The 24507-nt window shown below is 32.8% G+C and overlaps 1 protein-coding gene across 5 annotated transcripts in view; it reads left to right on the top strand.

Moving 5' to 3' along the window:
• The window catches only part of LRBA (LPS responsive beige-like anchor protein), a 725452-nt gene that overhangs the window by 526609 nt on the left and 174336 nt on the right, over positions 1–24507 (top strand). For all 5 annotated transcript variants that reach the window (XM_034661533.1, XM_034661532.1, XM_034661534.1 and 2 more), the window contains 2 exons: positions 5482–5597; positions 9987–10099. In XM_034661533.1, the coding sequence (XP_034517424.1) occupies positions 5482–5597; positions 9987–10099 (229 nt within the window). The remainder of the gene's footprint in view (positions 1–5481; positions 5598–9986; positions 10100–24507) is intronic.

The raw sequence follows: 24507 nt of genomic DNA on the forward strand, positions 1-24507 counted from the left end.
CTGTTTTATATGAGAAAAATTTGAAAAAGAACCTGTATTAATATTTTTTCTTACTTCATTTTCTTACCTATTACTTCTGTTTTATGTTTCATATTAAATGATGATTACTAATGCATTATTTTGAGCTGAACTTCTGTGTGAAAAAAACTAGAAAAAGAGGAGCAAATGTAAACCAAAGTAGGTTGCAAAAAGAAAGTAAATGTAAAGGAGGAACATTAATAAAAATGTAAGCAAAAACAATGAAGAAAAATCAATGCAATGAAAAGTTGTTTCTCTGAAAAGATTAATAAATGTAATAAATATATATACAAGACTTACAAAGAAAAAGAAGACACAAATTGCCAATATCAAGGATGAAAGAGGGGACATCACAACAGATCCTACAGATATTAAAAGGAAAATAAGGATATATTATGAACAAATTTGTGCTACTTAGACAAGTTAGATGAAATGGACAGATTTCCATCTAATAGGTAGCCTTGATACCTCTACAGGGGAAATTGAATTTGCAGTTAAAGGTCTTCTGACAGAGAGAATTCCTAGCTCAAATGGTTTCATTGGCAAATTCTATCAAATATTTAGTGAAGAAATAATACCATTTCTAAGCAAACTATTACAGAAAATAGAAAAGAAGGATAGATGTTTAAAGTTATTCTATGAAGCCAGCATTACCTGAATTACAAATCCACAGAAAAGCATTACCAGAAAAGGAAACTACTGATCATGTTCATTAGAAAATAAGAAATAAAAGTGTCCTAGAAAGTCTGCTCTTCATAGGCTGCTTGAATATCTGTATGACTTGGGAGCTGATTTTCCTAGAGTAAATGATGCAAAAGAGAATGAGACAGAAGCTCCAATGTCTTCTTATGACCTACCCTTGATAGGTAGAGTAGGTCATCAATTCTGCTACATTATATTTGTTATAATGTAGTCACTAAATACAGCCCGGGCTCCAAGGGAGGGGAAAAGTTCCACTTCCTGAAGAGAAAGTATCAAAGTATTTATGGACATATTTTAAAACTACCACATGGTACGACTCTTATGTAAAAGTGGCCCTTCTAGGCTATAATCAGTAGTTGCTTATAATGTCAGTGAGGATTTTGAATAGATAATTTTATAATTTAATGAGGAATTTCAGGTTCGGAATGAAGCAGTTCAGAATGATATAGTAAATTTCTTTATCTTAATGAAAAAGTCTTTTTTCCTACTAATTATCTCTATTTTTTTAAGTTTTATTCATCAGCTAAGATGTGTTATCGTAGTTGGGAAATCTTTGTAATGATTTCCCACAGTTAATGAAAGCTAGATGGAGCTTAATTCATTAAATCAGCAATTTAAATAGATCGCAAACACTAACTGTGTGTCTGTTATCCAGCAGTGTACAAGATAGGTACCATCTTACCAATACATGTTTTAACAAATAGGCAAACAAAATAAATAATGTGTAAGTGACGGGAGGGATATAATAAAGGTGTTATAATAGCAATTAGTGGAGTAAAGGTTAGATGCTTTGTATTACGTGCGTGGTTCAGAAATGTCTTCCTATGTGACTTTTAAGTTTTAATTTGAAAGATTAGAATCAGCTTACCTTTGAAGGCAGAAATAGCATACGCAAAGGTCCTGAAATAAGGTAAGGTTCCAGCATTTTAAGGAATGTTGGAAGGCGAATATCACTGGAACTTCGTGATTCTGGGAAGAGGGTGTCCAGTCAGAGACAGGAGTTTATTGTGAAAATACAGGTATTATGTGGTGCTGATAGTGCAGTTAAAGAGAGACATCCTTGTTTAGAAATTTTGAGGACATATAATTTGTGTGACTTGGAGATTAGTTAGATAATGGAGGATGATAATGGAGGGAGGGAGGTGTCCAGTGTGTCTTGCCAAGTTTTAGTTTAAGCTGCTGAATAGCATTTACTGAGATTGGGAACACTGGAGAAGGAATAGTTTTTATATCTATCCCCCAAGGTTGGGGTCGGGGTTGTGGAGATGAGGTGGATGGAGAGAATATGAGAAGTTTAGTTTTAGATCTATTGAAATTGAAACCCCTGAGTGATGGCCAGACTGAAATGTTGACTAGGAAGTTAGGGCTCAAATTGGGAAATACTTAATGTTAAAGACTGAATGCTTTCCCCTAAGATCAGAAAGGCTAAAATGTCCCCCATTCTCACCATTTCTATCAACAGTATATTGGAGATTTCAGCCTGTGCAGTAAGAAAAGAGAAGAAGGGAGAAATTAAAGGCATCCAGATTAGAAAGGAGGGGGGGAAATCTTCATTGCTAGATGACAGAAGAAGTGTAAGATTTATATATTGAAAACTATCAAACATGGCTGATAGAAATTAAAGACAGACATCAAATAAATGGAGGTATTCCATACTCCTGGATCAGAAGATTGAATATGAATAAGATGTCAGTTCTCCCCAGATCTATAAAATCAATGCAATCCCTCTCAAAATCTAATGGACTTTCTTGAAGATATTAAGAAGCTGAAATGCAGTGGATCTGGAATTGCCTAAACAATGTTGACAAAGAAGAACAAACTTAGAGGACTCCAACTACATGATTTCAAAACTTAACTATAAAGCCTCAGTAATCAAGATGGTCTGATATTTATAAAAGGATAGGCATATAAATCAATGGAACAAAATTGGGAATACAAAAATAAAATCTGTTTGTTTCCAACAACTGTGCTAACACAATTCAATGAGGAAAAGATAATCCTTGAACAAATAGTGCTGAGACATTTGGATAGTCACATGCAAGAAAATAAACTTCAGCCCTTACCACACAGTATTCATAAAAAATTAGCTCATACCCTATGACCCAGCCATTGCACTACTGCGTGTTTACCCCAAAGATACAGATGTAGTGAAGAGAAGGGCCATATGCACCCCAATGTTCATAGCAGCATTGTCCACAATAGCTAAATCGTGGAAGGAGCCGAGATGCCCTTCAACAGATGACTGGATTAAGAAGCTGTGGTCCATATATACAATGGAATATTACTCAGCTATCAGAAAGAACGAATTCTCAACATTTGCTGCAACATGGACGGCACTGGAGGAGATAATGCTAAGTGAAATAAGTCAAGCAGAGAAAGACAATTATCATATGATTTCTCTCATCTATGGAACATAAGAACTAGGATGATCGGTAGGGGAAGAAAGGGATAAAGAAAGGGGGGGTAATCAGAAGGGGGAATGAAACATGAGAGACTATGGACTATGAGAAACAAACTGAGGGCTTCAGAGGGGAGGGGGGTGGGGGAATGGGATAGACTGGTGATGGGTAGTAAGGAGGGCACGCATTGCATGGTGCACTGGGTGTTATACGCAACTAATGGAGCATCGAACTTTGCATCGGAATCCGGGGATGTACTGTATGGTGACTAACATAATATGATAAAAAAAATCATTAAAAAAAATTAGCTCAAAGTGTGTCATAGACCTATACTTAAGAGCTAAAACTAAAAACATTTTTCAAAATGTGGAAGAAAAACTTCATGATCCTGGAGTAGGCAAAGAATTCTGAGATGTGACACCAAAAAGTATAATCCATAAAAGAAAAAATTGAGAAATTGGGTTTAATAAAAATTTAAAATTGTCATGCTTTAAAGGACACCACTAAGTATATGAAAAGAGAAGTCCTAGACTGAGAGAAATATTTGTACATAACGTTTCTGATAAAGGTCATGTATTCAGAATGTATGCAAAACTCTTACAACTCAATAGTAAGACAAAAACCTCAATTAATGAAGGAAGAAACGATTTGAATAGTCATTTTACCAAAGAAGATACACAAATGGTTAATAAGCCATGAAAAGTTACTCAGTAATTTACATTAAAACTATAATAAGGTCCTATTTTACATTAGCTGGATTGGTTATAGTAAAAAATACGTTATAATGGCAAGTGTTGGCAGAGATGTAGAAAATTGGAACCTCATATATTGCTTGTTGGAATGGAAAACAATTTGGCAGTGTTTCAAGAAGTTAAATGTAAATGCAATCTACAACCCAGCAATTCCACCTTTAGGATTCTACCCAAAAGAAATGAAAACATATGTTCATACAAAGACATGTTCGTGAATATTCATAGTAATATAAACTGGAATAATAATAATAATCCAAAACTGGAAACAATTTAAATATCCATCAACTAGTAAATGGATTTTTTTTAAGATTTATTTATTTTGAGAGAGAGAAAGAGCAAGAGTGGGTGAGGAGATGGAGAGGGAGAGACAGAATCCCAAGCAGACTCCCTGCTGAGTGCAGAGCTCAACGCAAGGCTCAATCTCATGACCCTGAGATCATGACCTGAGCCAAAAATCAAGAGTCAGAGGCTTAACTCACTCCTATGAATCCAAAAAAATGAATTAATAATATGTTGCCACATTGATGAATCTCAAAAATATTATGGTTAGTGAAGAAGCCTCATGCAGAAGAGAAGACTTCATGATGTATGATTCCATTTATCTGAAATGTCCAGAAAAGGCAAATGTGTAGAGACAGAAAGCAGATTGATACTTGCCTGGAGCTGAGGATAGGAATGGGGATTAACTGTAAGTAGGCATGAGGCACGTTTTTGTGGTAATGAAATGTTCTGAAGTACATTGTGGTGATAATCACACAACTCTAGAAATTTATTAATAAATCATTGAATAGTACACTTACATGGGTAAATTTTATAGTATGTAAATTATACCTGTGAAAATAAAACAAGAAATGTAGTTACCTTGCCCTTGGTGGTAGGAAGAACTGTGACAGCATACTTCTCTGAGATTCTAGGCTCTGAATGTAATAATTAATCCTGCTGCCTATTTTCCACTGTTACTTAGTATTAGTCAGTTACATCTTTTATTATTTACATTGTATTAAAAAAACACATTAAACTTGGTCATCTGTTATTAAACTGTATAAAAAAATAATAGTTTCTCTTACCTTTGTCCCACCCCATGAATAGATATGTAAGGAGTTTAGAATCCTCCTTTCCTCTGTTATAAAGGGTATATAAATATAATATTTAAAGTTAAAATGTACAAACATGTTGTCTTTAAGAGAACTATTAAAATTGATAAAGATATAAATACACACCAAAAAAACCACACAGAGAAAAAGATGTGAATACAATTTTATATATCTTTCTCAGTTACTATAATTCCTTTTATATCAGTAAAACACTAAGTTGTTAATCATACTATTATTGATCGACATTTATGGAACCTAGATATTATAATGGCATTGTAATGACAGCCTACTTTAGTGAATAAACATGTATCATGGACCTGTGGCTAGTCCAAATCATTTAACCATTAGTTATACATTGAAATATTTCTTGTATTCAGTAGTAGAACATGAATAGAACTTTTCAGAATATACAAATACCATTTTGTATGTCAAATATACAGAATAAGCACAGATATTCATAATTTATTATTGTGTAGTAATTAAATTGATTCTACATCAAAGTTCTGTTTTTTGCAGGCGTATCTCATTAGCTAGTCCACGTCAACTTTTTAAAGCTTCTAATATGACCCAGCGATGGCAACATAGAGAGATTTCAAATTTTGAGTATTTGATGTTTCTCAACACGATAGCAGGTAATATGACCTTACATGTTGACTTATTTCAAGTGATAAATTGTTTTTTAATGATAAATTATTAATTGTGATATTATTAGATTATTTTGAGTATTAGTATAAATAGCTTACTTTTATTTTCATTGTTACTACATGAGTACCTTATCAAGAGTAATTTTGATAGTAGAGTTAACAGTTTTACATATGAACAGCTGGCTACTTGAGAAAATTAAAAATGGGTATACACACTTTTTTCCAAAAATCTCTAATGAAAATTTACAACTATTTAATATAGTAAGAATGGATTCATTATGGAATAGTGCAAATGAAAAGCCGTATACAACTTAACCTGTTAATAACTTAATCAGAAGTGTATTATATGATGAAACAAAAATGTAACATAGAAAAAAGAAAACTGGGTAAAATATTAAGTAAAGGAATACTTATATTATGACCCATATGTGAAAATCTAAAGAGTAAATGGTCCTCTATAAGGTCTGTAATAAAGAAATATTGCTGAACATCACCCATTGAAGCTGTTCTCTTTGAAAGAGAGTAAAGAACTGAGGGTTGTGGAAAAGGAGGAGTGGGGGATGGGGTAACTGAATGATGGGCATTAAGGGTACGTGATGTGATGAGCACTGGGTGTTATACGTAACTAATGAATCATTGAAAACTACTGCAAAAAACTAAGGATATACACTATATGTTGGCTAATTGAATCTAAATAAATAAAAATAAATTTTAAAAAAGAGAGTAAAGAATAGAAGTGTGTCATTACATTTCATTTGTGATAACAAGAATAAAGAAAACAGAATGTATTTGTGTGACATTTGAGATTCAGTTCATCAAAGTGACAGTTTATATCTGAGGCACAAAGGAGTACAGAGAGAATAAGGCATGTTGCTTGCTCTCAGAGAAGATATTTTAAGTATGAATACAAGCATTTACATGATTTTAAAGCAAGGACTATAGATTCAATGAAAGAAATACAAAGTACTATTAGGATTAAAAGGTCAGAGAGAGAGGGGGAAATTATATTCACCCAGTTGATGGGAGTAAGGACAAAAATCAGGAAGGATTTCATGTTCATATAAGGATGGATATTACTTTAGTAGAGGTGATATTTGAGAGATTAGAAGTCATGCCATGTAAAACTGAAGACATAAGGAAACATACAAAGGTAGGAAAATGTGCGATACAGCCAGAGAATAACTAATGGTATAGTTTATACATGTGTATATGCATGTGCACACATAAAGTACATATTCATAAAGGTATAATGAGAAAGAAAACTAAAAAGGTAATATGGAGACACATTGTGGAAGATTTTCTGTCAGTTTGAGGAGTTAGCAGTCAATTCATAGGGCAACTTCTGAAAGTTTTTGAGCAAATAAGTGATATTAGAACTATATGGAAAGTTAACTTGGAGGCAGAATGAACGACAAACTGGAATGGAGAGAAACTAGGCAGAGAGCACAGTTAGGAAGTAATTATATATAAAAAAAAATAATGAGAGCTTGCATTAGAGGCGTGATGGTGGGAATTTATAGATTAAATGACATTAGATTTATAAGGTACAAACCATTTGACATCGGGCTGACTGAATATAGGGGGTAAATGAGAAAAGAAGTGTCAGAAAAGGTTTCCAGGCTTCTGGCCTGAATCATTGGGGAAATGGTGGTGCTATTAACAGAAAGGAAGTCAGAAAAATGGTCTAGGGGAAGATGATGATTTTACTGTTTAGATAGACATCCAAGTTAAGATATCAAAAAGAATTTTTAGAAGTGTAGGTCAAAGGCGGTATTTGTAATTTTGGAGATAGGACATTGGATTTCATCTGTATAGATGAGAAATCACCAAGAATGTGTTGAGATTACCAAACCAGATAATACAGAAAGCAGGGAGACAAGGTCTGGTGAATGTTCTTGCCCATGACAAGAAGACAAAGGAAAAGTTAAAGGAGAGAAGAGAATGAGTGATCCTAGAGTTTTTAGACGTAGGAGGAGGAAAACTGAGCTATAACAAATGTCTTGAGATGCAATGGGAAAGAGAGAGAGAAAGGTGTTGGTTGTCTGTACCAAATGTTACAGAGAGGCATGGGAGAATTAAGAATGAGTATAGGCCAAGCCTTTAGCTTGGGCATTTGGGAGCTTGTTGGCTACTTTCTAGGGGTTCGTTTTTAAAAGCAAACAAAAAAGGTTGATTGTAAGAACTGAATGGTTGGAGATGAAATGAGAACATTAGATGTGCATTATAGTTTTCTTGTGTAATAGTAAAAAGAGAATGGATTAAGGCAAAGGTGAGAAACCATGAAAGAGGGACAGAGAAGAAAAGTAACAAGGCAAGTTATGAGTGAGATGGGCTCAAGAGCTCAGGTGAAGGAATTACAGCTCATGAATAAAGGCACTATTAGGGAAGAGGGGAAGAGAGGGACTATTATGAAAACTGGAAGTTAAGGTTCACACTGAAAAGTCTAAATTTTATCAGTTAAGAAGATGTTCAACTCACAGCCATTTGAGGGAAAGGAATGAAGAAAGTTTGAATTTGTGTTGAACTAGAAGAGATTATGTAAGTAGTGACTGAAAGGATTTTTAAGTAGTAGTGAGAAACAGAAAACTTACATAACAAGCTTAACGGACGTATTTAGCATGTGATAAGTCAATTAGCACGTAGATTAAATGCATAATAATAACTGGGGAGCAACATTTATGAAATGGTCTACTCTCAAATAGCTTCGATTGTGCTTAAAGTGTCTTTTAAATATATCCTCCAAATATTCTTTTAAAAGAATAGAAGCAGTAATTTGTTTTGGATAGTTTTTAAATATAGTAGAAGGTGGGGTTGAATCTCAGGTTATTTAAGATTTCTTTTACACTATTATTTGTGATACATATAGGCTCTCATGATACCATGATACATTTCCCAAAAGACAGTCAGTAGGCATTCAATAACTATATAGAGAGTTTAACTTAATTTCTAAAAGTCTATTTACAATGAGCTGGTGCATACTCTTTTTTTTTTTTGTACATATAGCAATTTTGATCATTTAAGCAGAGGGGACAAAATGACGATTTTAATAACATGTTTACTAACGTCTCAATCTGAAGGAGAGAGATGGGTGGAGGGAATCAAGATAGAATGGTTTTTGCTGCTAAGTTTGGTTACTTTTTTGGGGGAGACTTAAAATTGACAGAAATATGTAGTGACAAAATGACCTCTGAATTAAAACTGTCCTAGTTATTCATGCTTTGTTAAGACTGTTTCCATGTCAGTCAAGGAAGAACTCTTCTTACTTCACTAGTCCTCAAGATGGATAGAGTGAAATAATGGATAGAGTGATGTTTTTAACATCAAATCATAGGGAAAGCTCAGGTACCCAAGGATCTGTTTGAAGGACAACTATAACATTCAACTGTATATTGATATGACATCAGTATATATTCGAGGAAGAAAAAAGATGATAGAATACATAATATAAAGGAATTCAAACAATATTAGTATACTTGTCCCCCTTATATTTTAGCCAAAAGAGTCTGTTCACATTAAATCTAACTAAAAATAGAGTATAGACTAGTAAATAGTGGAGCTGGGATTCAAAAGCTAGTGTTTGGCTCTGGAAACAATGATTTCATCTACTATGCTGCCTTCCTAAAGTGATGATATCCAGAAAACTGCTGTATATGTATATAGAAGGGCTATTTAATCCTTTTGTTTTATTCATATTTTAATAGACCTAAATGTCTCATTGAATGTCATTAGTTTAAATGAAGTATAGAAGAGTACGTGGCAGCATTTAGGAGTGGGGCGAAGCCAACATTGATGAGGCTGTGCATTATATTCAGGGGATCATAGAATTTGAAAGCTGTCACAGAAATTTTAGTTATTTAGTACAACTCCCTCATTTTACAGATGACTAATGAATGTCCAGAGAGGTTAAGTCGCTTATATTTGGTTGATTAGTTGGTTGATTGGTTGTTTAATTAATGGCAGAGGAAGGATTCTTGTTTGGAAAAGCTCTATGAGAATTAAAAAGTTTTTTTAAGTGTTAATAAAGAATATCTTGTTCGGTGCAGGTTTCAAGTAATAAAAAATAGTCGAGTATATTTTATAAGAACATAAACTTGGGGCCAGAGTATCTGGATTTGAATGTAATTTGAACATTACTAATTAACATGGTTTGGGGCAAGTTTTCAACCTTTTGTGCTTCAATTTTTCATCCATAAAATGGAGATAATAATTTCATAGTTTTATTATAGGGTCAAAACAAATAATATATGTATAGCACTGAGAACAATGTCTGGCACTCAAAAAGTTAAGTTCTTATTAATTTTAGTAAATGATATTCCTGAGTCTGGTTATCATTTCATTTGATTATTCTAAACGGAATGACTCTTTTTTCTCTCTCAGGACGGAGTTACAATGACTTAAATCAGTATCCAGTGTTTCCCTGGGTCATCACTAATTATGAATCAGAGGAGCTTGATCTCACCTTGCCAAGCAACTTCAGAGATTTGTCCAAGGTAATTTTTCAGGAATCATCTGAAATAAAATTACCTTGCACATCACAATGAATTTGATTATCTTTAATTTTCACATTACTTTCTAAAAGTCGTTTTAATATAAATGTAACTTTAATACACTTTTAAATGTATTTTCACTTTCTCAAAATGAAATTTAAAATTGAATTTAGAATTTAAATTGAAGATTTTTGAAAAATGCATGATAAAGTTGGTAACAGTTAAAACTATTTACAGTTGTGTTCTTTTTTCTGTATACATTTAGGAAGACATTATTCTAAAATATTAACTTCTTTAAAGAGTATTTATAATTGATGAAACATATCGGTAAATTATGGACACTTCTCACCAGCCCTTGTATAAAAAGACAAGTACCTGTACACTACTCCAGGTGTCCTACCTGATCCCTTTGCCACCTCTTGCCCTTGTCTAATCCATCCCTCACTACCACAAAAACTTCTTTAAATCTAATTTCAAATGATATAAATCCAATAATTAAACCTTTTCTGACTTATAATTATTCTGAATGCAGAATTATTCTTTCCCAATTCAGAGTTTTGCTTTCTCTGCATTTAGTGTTCATCTCCTATGTGGTGAGTGGCTGACTGTAGTCCTGTAGGTCACTTCGTCATGGAGACCATTACTATTTTCCTTCCCTGATATTCTGCTCTCTGTTTCTTTCATAGCACCTAAAGTATCCTGCATTTTATATATTCTTCTACCTACTTGTTTTGGTTCTTTTTGTCTCCCCCATTGAACTCCAAGAGAGAGTTCTTGTTCACCATTATGTCTCTCATGCCTTGCACGGGCCTGCCATTCACTAAATGTGTTAGATGAGAAAATATATATAACATTTTCCCCAAGTTATAAAATATTAACTGTATTTGATTGTTTAAATGTAAAACATATAAATAAGCAAAATTTACTTTTAACTACGTATCAATAAGGAATGATTACATTTTATATTTACATACTCATACACATACATACACTGTTTTTTAACTTTCTAAGTATTTTCCCATATCTTAGGTTCTTCAAGAATTTTCCTTTTCTGTCCTAGATTATCAATAAATAGAATATCCTGAATCATCATTTTGTAATATAGAATAAGGTTATTTTTCTTTTTAGCTTTTTACCGTAGAGAACGTCAAGCATGTACAAAAATAGACAAATTAGCATAATAAGTTTACATCAACCAGTAACCCTGCTGCAGTAATGATCAACTCATGGTTACTCTTATTTTATTTTTATATTCATTTTCTTTCTGCTTTTTCATATTATTTTGGAGCAAATCCTTGACATCGTATCATTCTATTATAAATATTTCAATATATACTTATTTTTAAGGTCCCTTTTTAAAAACATAACCATAATACCATTAGCAAACCTAAAATATTAGCAATAATTCCTTAATATCATCAAATGCCTAGTAAGTATCACATTTCCAATTGAATTATGACATTCATAATTCTTTTTAGTGTGTTTATTCATATCAGGATTCAGATAAGGACCACACAGTGCAATCAGTTGATACTGATTAAGTCTTAAGTCTATTCTGTAGGTTTCTCTTTCATCTTTTCTTTCTTTCAAATTTATTAGTTGAAGAAACATAGTTTGTCTTTTATCTTTTCTCACAGTATGGATTTTGCTTATTGCATCCCTGTGGAATAGTCTAACAGGTTTCTCCATCTTCTGTATTTCTTATAAATTGGTAGTTGGTTCCAGGTTGATAGAATTCAGATTGGGTATTTGTGGCAAGACTGCTTCACAGGAAGTTTTGCATTCTTCTCTCAGAGGGTATGTAATATCTTCTTCTCTTTTGTGATGTTAGTTGCCATTGATATTTAATGCCTGGATTCACTGGTTGTGTAATTATTGCAAAATCATGATATTTACATTCATTTAATTTCATTTATTATTGAGAATCATTCTATAATGAGATACTTCCTTTCATCTACTACTAGGTTATTCAGCGGTACATTGCATTGGAAAGGCAGAATGAAAGTTTGATTTTTTTTCTCTTTTTATATCGTTTTTCAAAACAGGGACTGGTTCCTAAAATCTTCCAATGGGTTCTAACTAATTTTTTTAAAAACATCTTTATGAATTCACAGACTTACATGTATTTGACGTTTCAGTCCATTGTAATTCTTATTTTCATTGATGTTCATTCAGTTGTTCCTGCTCTTGTCCACAGAGAGCTGCTTTAAGTTGCTCCTGAGTCATTTTGATACCACCTTAGTAGTCTTTGATAACTTCCATGCTGTCTGGTCTGACAGTGTGCTCCAGTCTTAACCCTTACGTTTTCTGGCCCAGTTCTAGAATTATCCGTTTCTTCTGCTTCTCTGTGATCACCTTGAGAACATGCCCCTAACATGGCCAGGTTGACCTGCTAGAGAGATGTGGCTAGCACATGGAGGATGGCTAGATTGTACCATCAGCGGCCATCTTAAGCCAGCGACAAACACATGACTGAGTATAACCAAGAACAGCTAAATCTGGACCAGAATAGCAAAATTTCCTAGGTAATCCATTGACAATGAGGAATAATAAATGGATAAATGTTTGTTTTGTGGGGTTTTTGTTTTTGTTTTTTTAGAAGAAAGAAAGCCTTACTTACATTTAGGTATCATATTTGTTCTAAGACCTTGTAGTATTCACTGGAATCTGTAAAACTCTCTAATTGGATAATTAAGGACTGTGTATTAGTTTGACCTGTATAGTGAGTCATGCAGTAGGTCAATAATAAAAACTTGCCGGCTCTTTAATTCTCAGTCTACTATATCCTACTCTCTTTCCATTATTTCAGTTTTATGTACATAAAAGTAAAAATCTCATTTTCACTCATTTAATTTGTTAAAATGTAAAATTTGCTTCACAAAATAAATTGCATTTAAATAAATAACATTTCTAGAGTTCTAGAAGGATTACCTTTTTAAAATTTTTTTAAACTGAGCCCTTCAGTTTGGACTTCTATTTAAGGATGTAGCTTAAGATGGGTTTTTTTGTTGTTTTTATTTTAAAAGACTTTTTTTGATAGGCTGTTCAAGATCCAGTGGGTAGTAAGATGGATTGTGGACAGGGTGCATATTTCTGTCCTGATAGAACAGTTACTAATGGTGATAATTGGAAGCTATTTGGATATTTCTGCTGAGGCTGTACGTCTGTCTTCTGCCATCATCGTACCTGAACAAGAGCTCCCGTAACCCTGTTGCCTCCTCCTACCACTGTTCTTTGCCAACTGCTTCTATTCTCTGCCTCTCATCCTGGTTCTCTATCCCACTGAAAATCTTATATGACCAGAGGAAAACCTCCATTTTTTTTTAAATGTAGGCTATATGGTTTCTTTCATTATGAAAATTCATTAAAATAGTATCAGCAAAATGCCATAATGGATTATTTGCCAGCTAAATAGAATCCTTTATTAAAATTGAATTTTGTTTATATGTTACAGATATTTCTAAAGAACTTGCCAAATACTTTTGTTGGGTGGGTAAAATACTGTTTTAACTAATACGTTTGTAATTTATATTCTGTATATGATAAATAAGGCTGTTTTTATGCCCCACTAGATGACCAATAGTAATTTTGCTCTTTTTATTTTGTTAGATTTCTAAAACTGGTAGTGGGCCTTTAAGGAGTTGCTTTCATTAGTCTATCCACATATGTTCATATCCACTATACAAAGGCATAAAAATATAATTTTGATGATTTAGTGCCTTTAATTGTAGTAGTGGTACCCATTTTTATGTTTTGTGAGATTTTGTGAGAGATTTATACTTTGGGCTGAGGAAAGAATATTTAAGAATGCTTTCAACAAGAACTGAAGGACACACAGTTGAATAACGAATAGTAGTGTATTTAGCAGGGCCGGGAAGAAATGGGAAGCTCTAACACTCAACCACATATCTTATAACTTACAAAGCAGAGGTAGTTCAAATGCTAAAAAAGTCATTCAAGTTCAAGAAAATGGAATTCTAGTACTAATTGTTTTCATTAAATATTGATGGAAATAAGTGAATTTGGAATTAACTACATTATTTTAAGTGAAATAAGCATGTTAGATTTTTGAAAATTGTGCTTTGCATGTATAAAGTAGTAGTAATTATTTACTTTATAAAAAGTATCTCATTCCTCTTGGCATTAAAATCTTCCATAATGTTTACAGTGTGATTCAGTTTCCAGATATCTCTTTATACGCATATTTCAGGGATACGTCTCATACATAAGATGAGTTGTATCTGTATGAATAATGATTATAAGAAAATTATATTAAAATTTTTCCCGTAGTATTCATTTACCAAACATTACTATTTGTTTAAATAAACTTGTGAAATTATAGAAAACATTCTGTGCAAAGCTTAATTTAAAACGTAAACAGATCTTATCCCCATTCTTTAGATTATGTACCCTGACTGGCTTTAAATGTATTGAATTATTTATGCACATTTATGTCCATTTAATTTTCTCAGTACTCTTTTTCAGAGGAGTTTTAACAGCTTTGGTACAAAGCTACAATTTTACTTAGTAATTTCTTCCATGTTGCACAGGGAATTTTCTTTCTGAAGCTGAATTAATATAATCATCACCCTTTTTTTCTATATTATTTTTCTGATCATTCTTTGTGAAAAGAAGAGCGTTCAATGGAAGATGTAAAAAATGTCTTGAAGGTGTAAACTTTCATTTTATGCACAATATCTCCTTATAATAATTTCATAGTAGTATTGTCAATCTGTTGAGAAGATCGAATGTAGTCTGTTTAGAAGATCAAGAGTCAGAAAATCTGATGAAAATTAATTTTTTATATGTATGTTTTGAGAAAGCCCTCATTTAACATAATGGTTTAATTTATTCTTTCAAAGCTGAAAAAAAGTAGGAATGAATATTGAAGTTGATTTTTTTCTTCACTTTCCCAGTTGTTTAGTCACTGGTCCACAGTTCTGATTGATGAAAAGACAGATGTAAACATGCATGCACTGGGGAGTGACATTAATCTATATTTTACAAATATACATAGATTTTTATATTGTGACAACCTCCTTGGGAGAGATAGGAATGAATATTTTCTTTTTGTCCTCTCTTTATAAGAAATTATAATTAGAAACATATTTACAGTATGTCATATCATAAAAACAAATTATTATGGCAGAATGTTTCAGCATCAGGGATTTCTTTGTAGATTAGAAAGATTTTCTTTGCCACCGTGATTTCTTTTTTCCCCCTTAGTAGGAAATTGATTGTGTAAAGCAATTTTCTAAGAAAGGAAAACCCAGATAATCTGAGGCAATTATTTCTCTCCTAATTGATCTACATAATTATTTTTGAATTATTTAATGTGTCTATGTACCATAACCTGAATACCTATTCTAAAAAGTGAGTTTGTTCTTACATTGAAATGCAGTTGATAACCATTAGCTTCCAAATGAAAACTTTGCTATAGATTTGAAAAGGTGGGAATATGCCACTTTATTATTGTTAACTAATATTTATTGAGGACTTATTTTTGTCAGGCTCTTATCTAAGTATATTAACATGTGTTAACTTTTTTTAACCCTCACAAAACCCTTATAAGGTAGGTCATGTTATTTACTGTCTTTTACAGAGACAGAAGCTGAGGCACTATGAAGTTAAGCAAGTTGTACGAGGTCACACAGGTAGTGGCTAGCACCAGAATTTAAACACTAAGTCAATGTTTTTCAAACTGCAGCTTACAACTAACATTTTAAAAAATGAATAGAAAAATTTAAAAGTATTGAAAATAGAACAACAACAACAACAACAAAAACAAAAACCAAATAAACAAAAAACAGAATCAAACATATAAATGTAGAGAACAAACTAATGGTTGCCAGAGGGAAGGGAGTGGGGGTTGTACAGAATGGGTGTAGGAGAGCGGGAGATACAGGCTTCCAGTTATGGAATGAATAAGTCATGGGAATAAAAAGCACAGCATAAGGAATTTAGTCAATGATACCCTAATAACGATATATTGGAACAGATGGTACCTTCACTTGTAGCGAACTAGCAGAATGTATAAACTTTGTCAAATCACTAAGTTGTATACCTAAAACTAATGTAATATTGTATATCAACTACACTCAAAATAAATAGATAGATATTACAGAGAAAAAATGAATAGAATGACATAGGATAACATAAAAAATAGAAGTATCAGTGTAGGGGCGCCTGGGTGGCACAGCGGTTAAGCGCCTGCCTTCGGCTCAGGGCGTGATCCCGGCATTGTGGGATCGAGCCCCACATCAGGCTCCTCCACTATGAGCCTGCTTCTTCCTCTCCCGCTCCCCCTGCTTGTGTTCCCTCTCTCACTGGCTGTCTCTATCTCTGTCAAATAAATAAATAAAATCTTTAAAAAAAAATATCTAAAAAAAAAAAAAAAGAAGTATCAGTGTACATTATGTATGAATCTTTGGCCTAAGTTGTGTGTGTGTGTGTACATGTGTGCATTGGGTTATGGTTTAAAGTGACATATTTCTTATTACAAGTTTGGGCCCAGAATGTTTGAGAAGTACTGCAGAGTGTTATACTGCCTCTACTTTTGGCATCAATTTCTGAGTCTGTTTTAATGTTATTTTGTCAAGTTGCATTTCACCTCTCATGCTGAAATACATGGTAAAATTAACCAACGTTCCATTGCTTTAAAAAGGAAAGCTTGTCCAAATGCTCCTCTTAGTGTGTTTGTTCCAGATTTTTTATTAAGCCTGGTTTATGAAAAAGCTGAATGTTTGGCTAAAACCATTGAATCCCTGATGTTACAACTTGAGTATTCATGTATTTTTTCATTTTTTTATTGAATAGTATTGTGTGCCAGAGACTTAGTTTCTGGAAATTCAAAAGAACAAGGTAGTTACCACTGTCCTACTAAAAAATAAACTGAAGATTGGAGTAAAAAAGGAGGAATGGCTAAGGTATAAGCAAGTATTTTATTTTTTAAAAATTAGAGCTTACATTCTTAAAATGAAGGAAAATCCTAACAGAGAGTTTGAGGTTGAGGGAAAAGAAATATCATCCATTTTTCAGCTTTATAGTGCAAGAGCAATGTAAGCTGTACTTTTTGGTTCAGAGTGCAGAAACAAGAAAAGTAAACATTAGGGGGAAATGAACCTGCACCAGGATTGCCTGATTGATTCTTCCTTGCAGTGTAGGAATTAAAGGAGAATTTACTATGATCATATATTCAAACTGAATTTTAAATTTTGGTCCAAGCCCTGATAAATCATAGTTTTTTTTTTCAACCTATGTTATAATGCTGTACCATTCACAACTCTGTTAAACTAGCAGTTTCCAATGCCCTAGTCTGGATCAAAATGTTTCTAGAGAGTAAATTCTCAGATAACCTAAGAGAACTGAATGACAAAACTCTCTAGAATTTACTTATTTGTGATGAGCCATTATTTGTCCTTAGTATTTATTGTTACTTCTTCTCTTTCTTTGTTTAAAGGAAAAGTAGGTGATTTTCCTTCTGTGTCCCTCATTTATCTTTTACCATTTGGTTGTGTATTTTTATATGTGAGATATTTCTCCCTAACACACACATTTAATATACAGCTTCATCTTGACCTGGAATTGACTACCGACATTTAACTGTTGTTGATCAGACAGCACTTCTTTATCTCTTTAAGTTTTAAGTGCTGTTTCTGACGAATGCCAGTCCTTTTAGTCCTGTTCTGTAACAGATATACCAGGAATCAGTATACCATCTAGATGTCACAGAGAGAAAAGAACACTCTTTTGGGAGGGGGAGGGGAGTATTGTTTAAATATGAAAGGTGTTATAACCTTTTCTTTTTTTTTTTAAATTTATTAGGCTTCAGTCAAACCAAAGGAATTCAGATTTTTTTTTTAAACCTTATGATTTTACAACAGTAAATTATGGCTCTTAAATGTAAATTCAGAGAAAGAAATTAATAATTACCCCGTGCTTTGATTTTTTTTTGGCTGATGAAATATATTTAAAGTATTTTAATCTTGGCATCAAATATGGATGCTGTTATATGCCACATTGATGTTGGGGATTTTGGTATAAATTATATCCCTTGCCTTGGGGAGTCTATAGTCTAATCAGCAAAAGAATGATGTGGGAAAAGTTTAGAACATATTTGTTAGCTGTGAGGAAGCCCTAGTAGGTGCCTTCCTATGTAAACAAACATTTTACATATGCTATCTCCTTTAATCCCCTCAACAATACTATAAGGTATGTGTTAATATCTTTATTTTACAAATAAGGAAACTAAGATATAGTGAGGTTAAGGAACTCTCCAAGATCACACATTTTCCAAGTATTAAGGCTGGGGTCTCAGATCTGTCCCTGTCAGTGAACTGCTAGACTTTAGGTGTAAGTGGAAAGAGTATTTTAGATTGAATACTTGCATTTATGTCCACTTCTTTCCAAAATCCAACCAGTTTTTCCTTTATCTTGGCAAAAGGGAAGAAGTATATACTTTGGAGAAATTATACCAGAGAGGTTTCTCATTTGAGAACACCAAGAACAGCAGAGGAAGGGTTTATAGGAAGGAATGGAAAACCGGAGGATGAACTGAAAGCTTTAAGTACTGAATAGTGAAGACCCCAGATCCCTTTTGCAATCATGCTATCAGGACCCTGGCAGCTAGGCTTATACCAGCCCCACCCTTTATGACAGAAGATTGTATTATTCTTTGGACATATTGACTGGCTCAAGAGAAGACCTAAAAAATGTTAGCATTTAGGGATCCTACTTGCAGCCCATTTGATTTCCCTTCAGTGAAGTCTATCAGCTCACAATGCTACTTAGGCTCAATGTATTTCAGTCAGCTCTTTTGTGCCTCATTCTAAAATCGAAGGTACAACCAAGTGTTAGTAAACGTTGAAAGATAGTCTCCAATGTGAAAGATGACAAAGACTAAAACAAATAGAAAAATAAAAAGAAACCAGAAGAAGCAAAGACAATTCAGGAAACAGAAGAAGCCTTAAAAACAAAATCAGAATAAATGTCCTCCCAGAGGTAATAGAAAACTATCATATTAATAGTGAAAGGAAAATGATACTGTAGAAAGTAGAACATTAGTGCAGATGGTCTTTAAAAGACACATCGAAATGCTATGGGAAAGTAGCCTAGAAGGATAAAATTAGAGGACTAGAGTAGGAAATCTTTAGACTTAGATAACGCCTTATGTCAGTCTGCTTTCATTTATTAGTAAGGTAACTTTCTCAATTACTTAATTGGTGATGGTGGGGGTCTTATATAGCAAACTGCTATTTATATTTTTTAAATGTAGCATTATGTAATTATTTATATGATACTGAAGAAAAATTTTCATGGATACACTGACCTTCTTAAACTTTAAATTATTATTTGTTCAATGTGATGTATTTAGTTTAAAATATGGTTTTGCATCTTTTTCCTCAAAATGTAAAATAAGTTCAGCAAAGTGTGAACATACATATGTATATATGGAGAGAGAGAGAGGTTGTGGTGCATTTACAAGATTTGCTGAAGTTTTTTTTTTTTTTTTTAAATCAGGAAGATGATCTGTTTTGTGTGACCTTTGTTAAATTTTACCTTTGCTAAGTATTAGCACTGTGTATAGCAGTTTGGTTTTCTACTAGAAGCTACCTTCTCGTAGAAGTTTTTAAATGACTCTAACAGAGGTTAACCTTACACTTAATTTAAGCAGCCTTCAATGACATTGTTTTTTAACATTCGTCAGAATATGATAAACTGAAGTAACTGAAATGGATTGTGGTTAATATTACTGTCAGGGTGATGAATAATCCTGACATACACCAGCAACACACTGCCAGTCAGTAATCCTCAAAGTGAAGTATTTATTCTCTAATCATCTGAAGTTACTGTGGTGTGGAGTGACCATTCATTATTATTTATAAATGAATTGTTTTATTTACACAGCGTTGCCAGTTTATCCCTTAATACTTCCTGTTTTTTTTTAGTTTAGTGCTGGGTATACTAACTTGGGTAGATTCAGAGTAGGGAACACATACCTACCATGAATTTACATAAAGATTGTTTCAAAACACCTAGAAATTGGATTGTGTTTTTTAAAGGTTAGTAAGTACTGGTTTATAGTAGCAATAAGGTTTATTGTAAGGTAATACTTCTGATTTCAGTCTGGGGTGTATGAGTGTGTGTCTATAGAGAGAAAATGTAGTAGGAAGACATTTTAAAAACCTGCATATTTGTCGCTTTCTTTATATACTTGTGTGTGTCAGCTTTCCAACTTTTTATTCTTGTATTTCCCTCTGATATTCAAAACTTATTTTTATGTGAATATGTAGTATGTTTGGGGGGCAGTTATTACTTTTTTTTAGTTGAGGTATAATTGACGTTCAACATTCTGTTAGTTTCAGGTGTTCAAAATAGTTATTTGATATTTGTATATATTGCAAAATGATCACCACAATAAGTCTAGTTAAACATCTGTAACGTGCATTTCATAGTGGGTAGTGTGGTATCTTTTCGTTTAGTCACATGTCCACATTCCTGTCCAATTCTTTATTCCCAAAGTCCACTTACTTGAATTAAACATGTTTATGTTGAATAAATGTGCTTATTCAAATAATTATTAATTTGCTGGTTAACTTTTATAGACATTATTCTGAGGACTGGGCCAGCAACAAAAGTGAATGAAATAGTCTTTTTAACTTTTTTTAAAGAGTTTTATAACTGAACCTATGTTATATATGAGCCATTTATAGGAGAATAATCTAATCAAGACATTTTATTTCTGTGTGACTTAATTTTAAACTGTTCCATTTTTAGAAAAGGATTTTTGTTTTTAATGTGAGTTCATGATTTATGATGTGAACCAAGGTTTTGGAAGTGGAAAAAGGATAAATTCTAAAAACAAAAAACACTGGTTCAATATAAAAAGTAGAATAAACAATTAGCTACATTTTTTAATGTTCGGAAGAAAAGAAAATCAGTAGTTTCACTTAGAAAGATATCCTATAGGGGCACCTGGCAGGCTTAGGTGAAAGAGCCATGCAACTCTTGATCTTTCTGTTAAATAGACAGATGATTAAAAGACACTAGTAGCATTCAGAATTGTTCAGATCATTTACAACCCTATTGTTTAATGCCTTTGATAAACTTGAGGTATCACCTTCTTTATTGCATTTTTGTAGGATTCTGTATTGGGCCCTGATTTGTTCAACAATTTCACTAATATTACAAATTGATCATACAACTTGCTTTGCAGTAATGAAAATTAAAAAAAATTAAATGATTTTGCATAATGAAATACATGAAATATTTGAGAGAAAAATCAAAAATAATATGAAGTTTTACATTTAGTCTTAGAAATTTGTAGCACAAAAAAACAGGAAGAAAATCCGGATAGAGAAAAGTAGGAGTTAAAGATATAAATGGCAGTAGTCTTGCTAATGGGAGGGAAGATCAAAATGTGGCATCCTGTTCCTGACCTGTAGCCTCTGATCACTTAAAGGGGACTGTCTCTTGCAAGGGGCCTATCAATTCACCGTATACATGTATAGATACAAGAGAGACCAATTTACCAGAAAAGTTGAAAGCTTAGTTGACTGTATGCTTGTTATTAACCAACAGTGATTTGGCTTTTCTAAAAACAAATTAGGCCAAATATAATTATTATTACACTCTTATATTGTGGCTTCTAATGTGATCTATTTTTAATCTATAATAGAGGTACAAGGTAAGGGTTGAGGTTCATTTTTTACAAATGAAAGTCCAATTCTCTCAATGCCATTTGTTGAAAAAAACTATTCTTTCTCATGAAATGTCTTGACACCTTTGTTGGAAATAAATAGCTATATATGTGCGGGTCCATTTCTAAACTGACTGCTCAATTAGTATTATCTTTTCTTATATCTATACCACACTGTCTTGGTTACTGTAGCTTTATAGTAGGTCATAAAGTCAGATCATGTGAATCCTCCAACTATATCCTTTTTTTCAAAATTATTTTAGCTATTCAGGTTTCTCTATTTTTCATGTAAATTTTAGAATCAGTTTATCAGTCCTGCAGAGATTTTGATTGAGATTAAATTTCATCATTAGACCATTTTTGCTAAAAATTGTATGTTAATATAACTGGATCTTTCAATCCATAAATATGGTTTATCTTCCATTTATTTAGGTTTCCTTTAGTCTCTAATGTTTTGCAGCTTTTGGCATATAATTCTTGTACATATTTCTGTTAATTTACCCTTACAACTTTCATGTTTTTTAAGAGTTATAAAATTTTCAGTTTCAATTATTATTTCTTGTATACAGAAATACAGCTGAATTTTGTACATTGATCTTGTATTTTGCAACCTTGCTAGACTTTTTGGGACTTCTGGCATAAATGAATATATCATCTCTGAATGAATACTTACTGGATTATACAATGTTGACTAGAAGTATTGAGAATGCCTTGGCTTTGGTCTTAGGGGAAAGTATTCAATCTTTTACCATTTTGTATACTAGCCACTAGATTTTTCATAGATACCCTTTATCAGGTTGAGGAAGTTCCCTTCTGTTTCTAGTTTGTTGAAAGTTTTCATTGTTGGATATTGAATTTTGTCAGAATCTTTTTCTGAAGATAATCATATGGTTTTTCTTTTTTAGTCTGTTAAAATGGTAAATTTTATATTGGTTGATTTTGGATTCATTCCTGAGATAAACCAAACTTGATCGTGATGTATTATCCTTTTGGATTTGATTTGTTAGTATTTACTTAAGAATTTTTGCATCTGTGGTCATGAAGGATATTTGTCTGTAATGTCCTTGTATAGTTTTGGCATCAGGGTAATGCTGGCAGAACAAAATCAGTTTTGAAGTTATTCCTTCTTATTCTGTTTCCTGGAAAAAAGGTGTAGAAATTATTTCATCCTTAAAGTTTTAGCGGAATTCATTAGTGAAACCATTTGGGCCAGGAATTTTATTTCCGAGATGGTTTTTTAAAACAAATTAAATTCATGGAGCGCTATTCACATTACCTTTCTGTTCTTGAATGAGCTTTGGTAGTCTGACTCTTTCATAGAATTTGCTTATTTCATCCTTTCTTGATTTTGGTAGTTTGTTTTCTTTCTGTTTTCTTTCTCTTTTTTTCCCCCCCTGCATCAGCCCATCTGTGGATTTTATTTATTTTTCTGTTACTTTTTCTGTGTTCAATTTCAGTGATCTTTGCTCTTTCTACTATTGTTCTTTTTTCTTGATTTGGATTTAATTCCTCTTCTTTTTTAGTATTTTAAGGTAGAAGCTTTAACCTATTGATTTGAGATCTCTTTTTGTTTCTAATGTAAAAGTTTAATGCTACATGTTTTTCTCAAAGCGCTGATTTTACAAGGTCCAATAAATTTTTATATATTGTGTTTTCATTTTTATTTCATTCAAAATCTTTTCTAATTTTCCTTGTGACTTTCTCTTTGACACATGGATCATTTAGAAGAGTGTTGTTTAATTTCCACAGGTCTGGAGATTTGTCAGACATCTTTCTCTTGTTGATTTCTAGTTTAATTCCATTAGGATTGGAAAATATACTTTGTATGGTTTTCAGTTTTTAAAATAAGTTGAAATTTGGTTTATGGCTCAGAAAATGGACTGTGTTAGTTAATGCTCCATGTGTACTTGAAAAGAATACTTCTTTTGTTGTTAGGTTAAGTGTTCTGTACATGTCATTTACAACCAGTTTGGTAAAATTAGTTGATAGTGTTGTTCATATCTTAGATATCTTTACTGATTTTCTACTTGTTCTGTTGATTACTGAGAGTGGACGTGTTGATATCTCCAACTACAATTTAGATTTGTCTATGTATTTTTTCATTTCTATCAGTTTTTGTCTTACATATTTGAATCATTTGTTTTGGGGTACATGTTATGAGTTGAATTGTGTTTCCCAAAACAATATATTGGAGTTCTCACAAGTACTGGGGTACCTGTAGATGTGACCTTATTTGTAAAGAGGGTCTTTGCATATGTAATCAAGTTAAGATGAGGTCATTAGATTGAGCCCAAATCCGACATGACTGGTGTCCTTACAAGAAAACAAAAGCACCACGTTAAGACAGACATCAAAAGAGTGAATACCATGTGGTGATGGAGACAGAGATTGGAGTTACGTTGCCACAAGCCAGGGAACACCTTGGGCTCCAGGAAACTGAAAGAGGCACAGAAGCATCTTCCCCCTAGAGGTGTCAAAGAGAACATGGCTCTGCCAATTTGATTTTGGACTTTTAAACTCCAGAATTATGAGACAACACATTTCTATTTGTTTTAAGCCACTCAGTTTGTGGTACTTTGTGATAGGAGCCCTAGGAAACAATTTAAAATGGTTATGTTTTCTTGATAAATGGATCCCTTTATCATTATGTAATGTTTCTCTTTATACCTGGTAATATTCCATGCTCTGAAGGCTACTTTTTCTGATATTAATA

This window comes from Ailuropoda melanoleuca, chromosome 5 (assembly GCF_002007445.2).
Source record: "Ailuropoda melanoleuca isolate Jingjing chromosome 5, ASM200744v2, whole genome shotgun sequence".
NCBI lineage: Eukaryota > Metazoa > Chordata > Mammalia > Carnivora > Ursidae > Ailuropoda > Ailuropoda melanoleuca.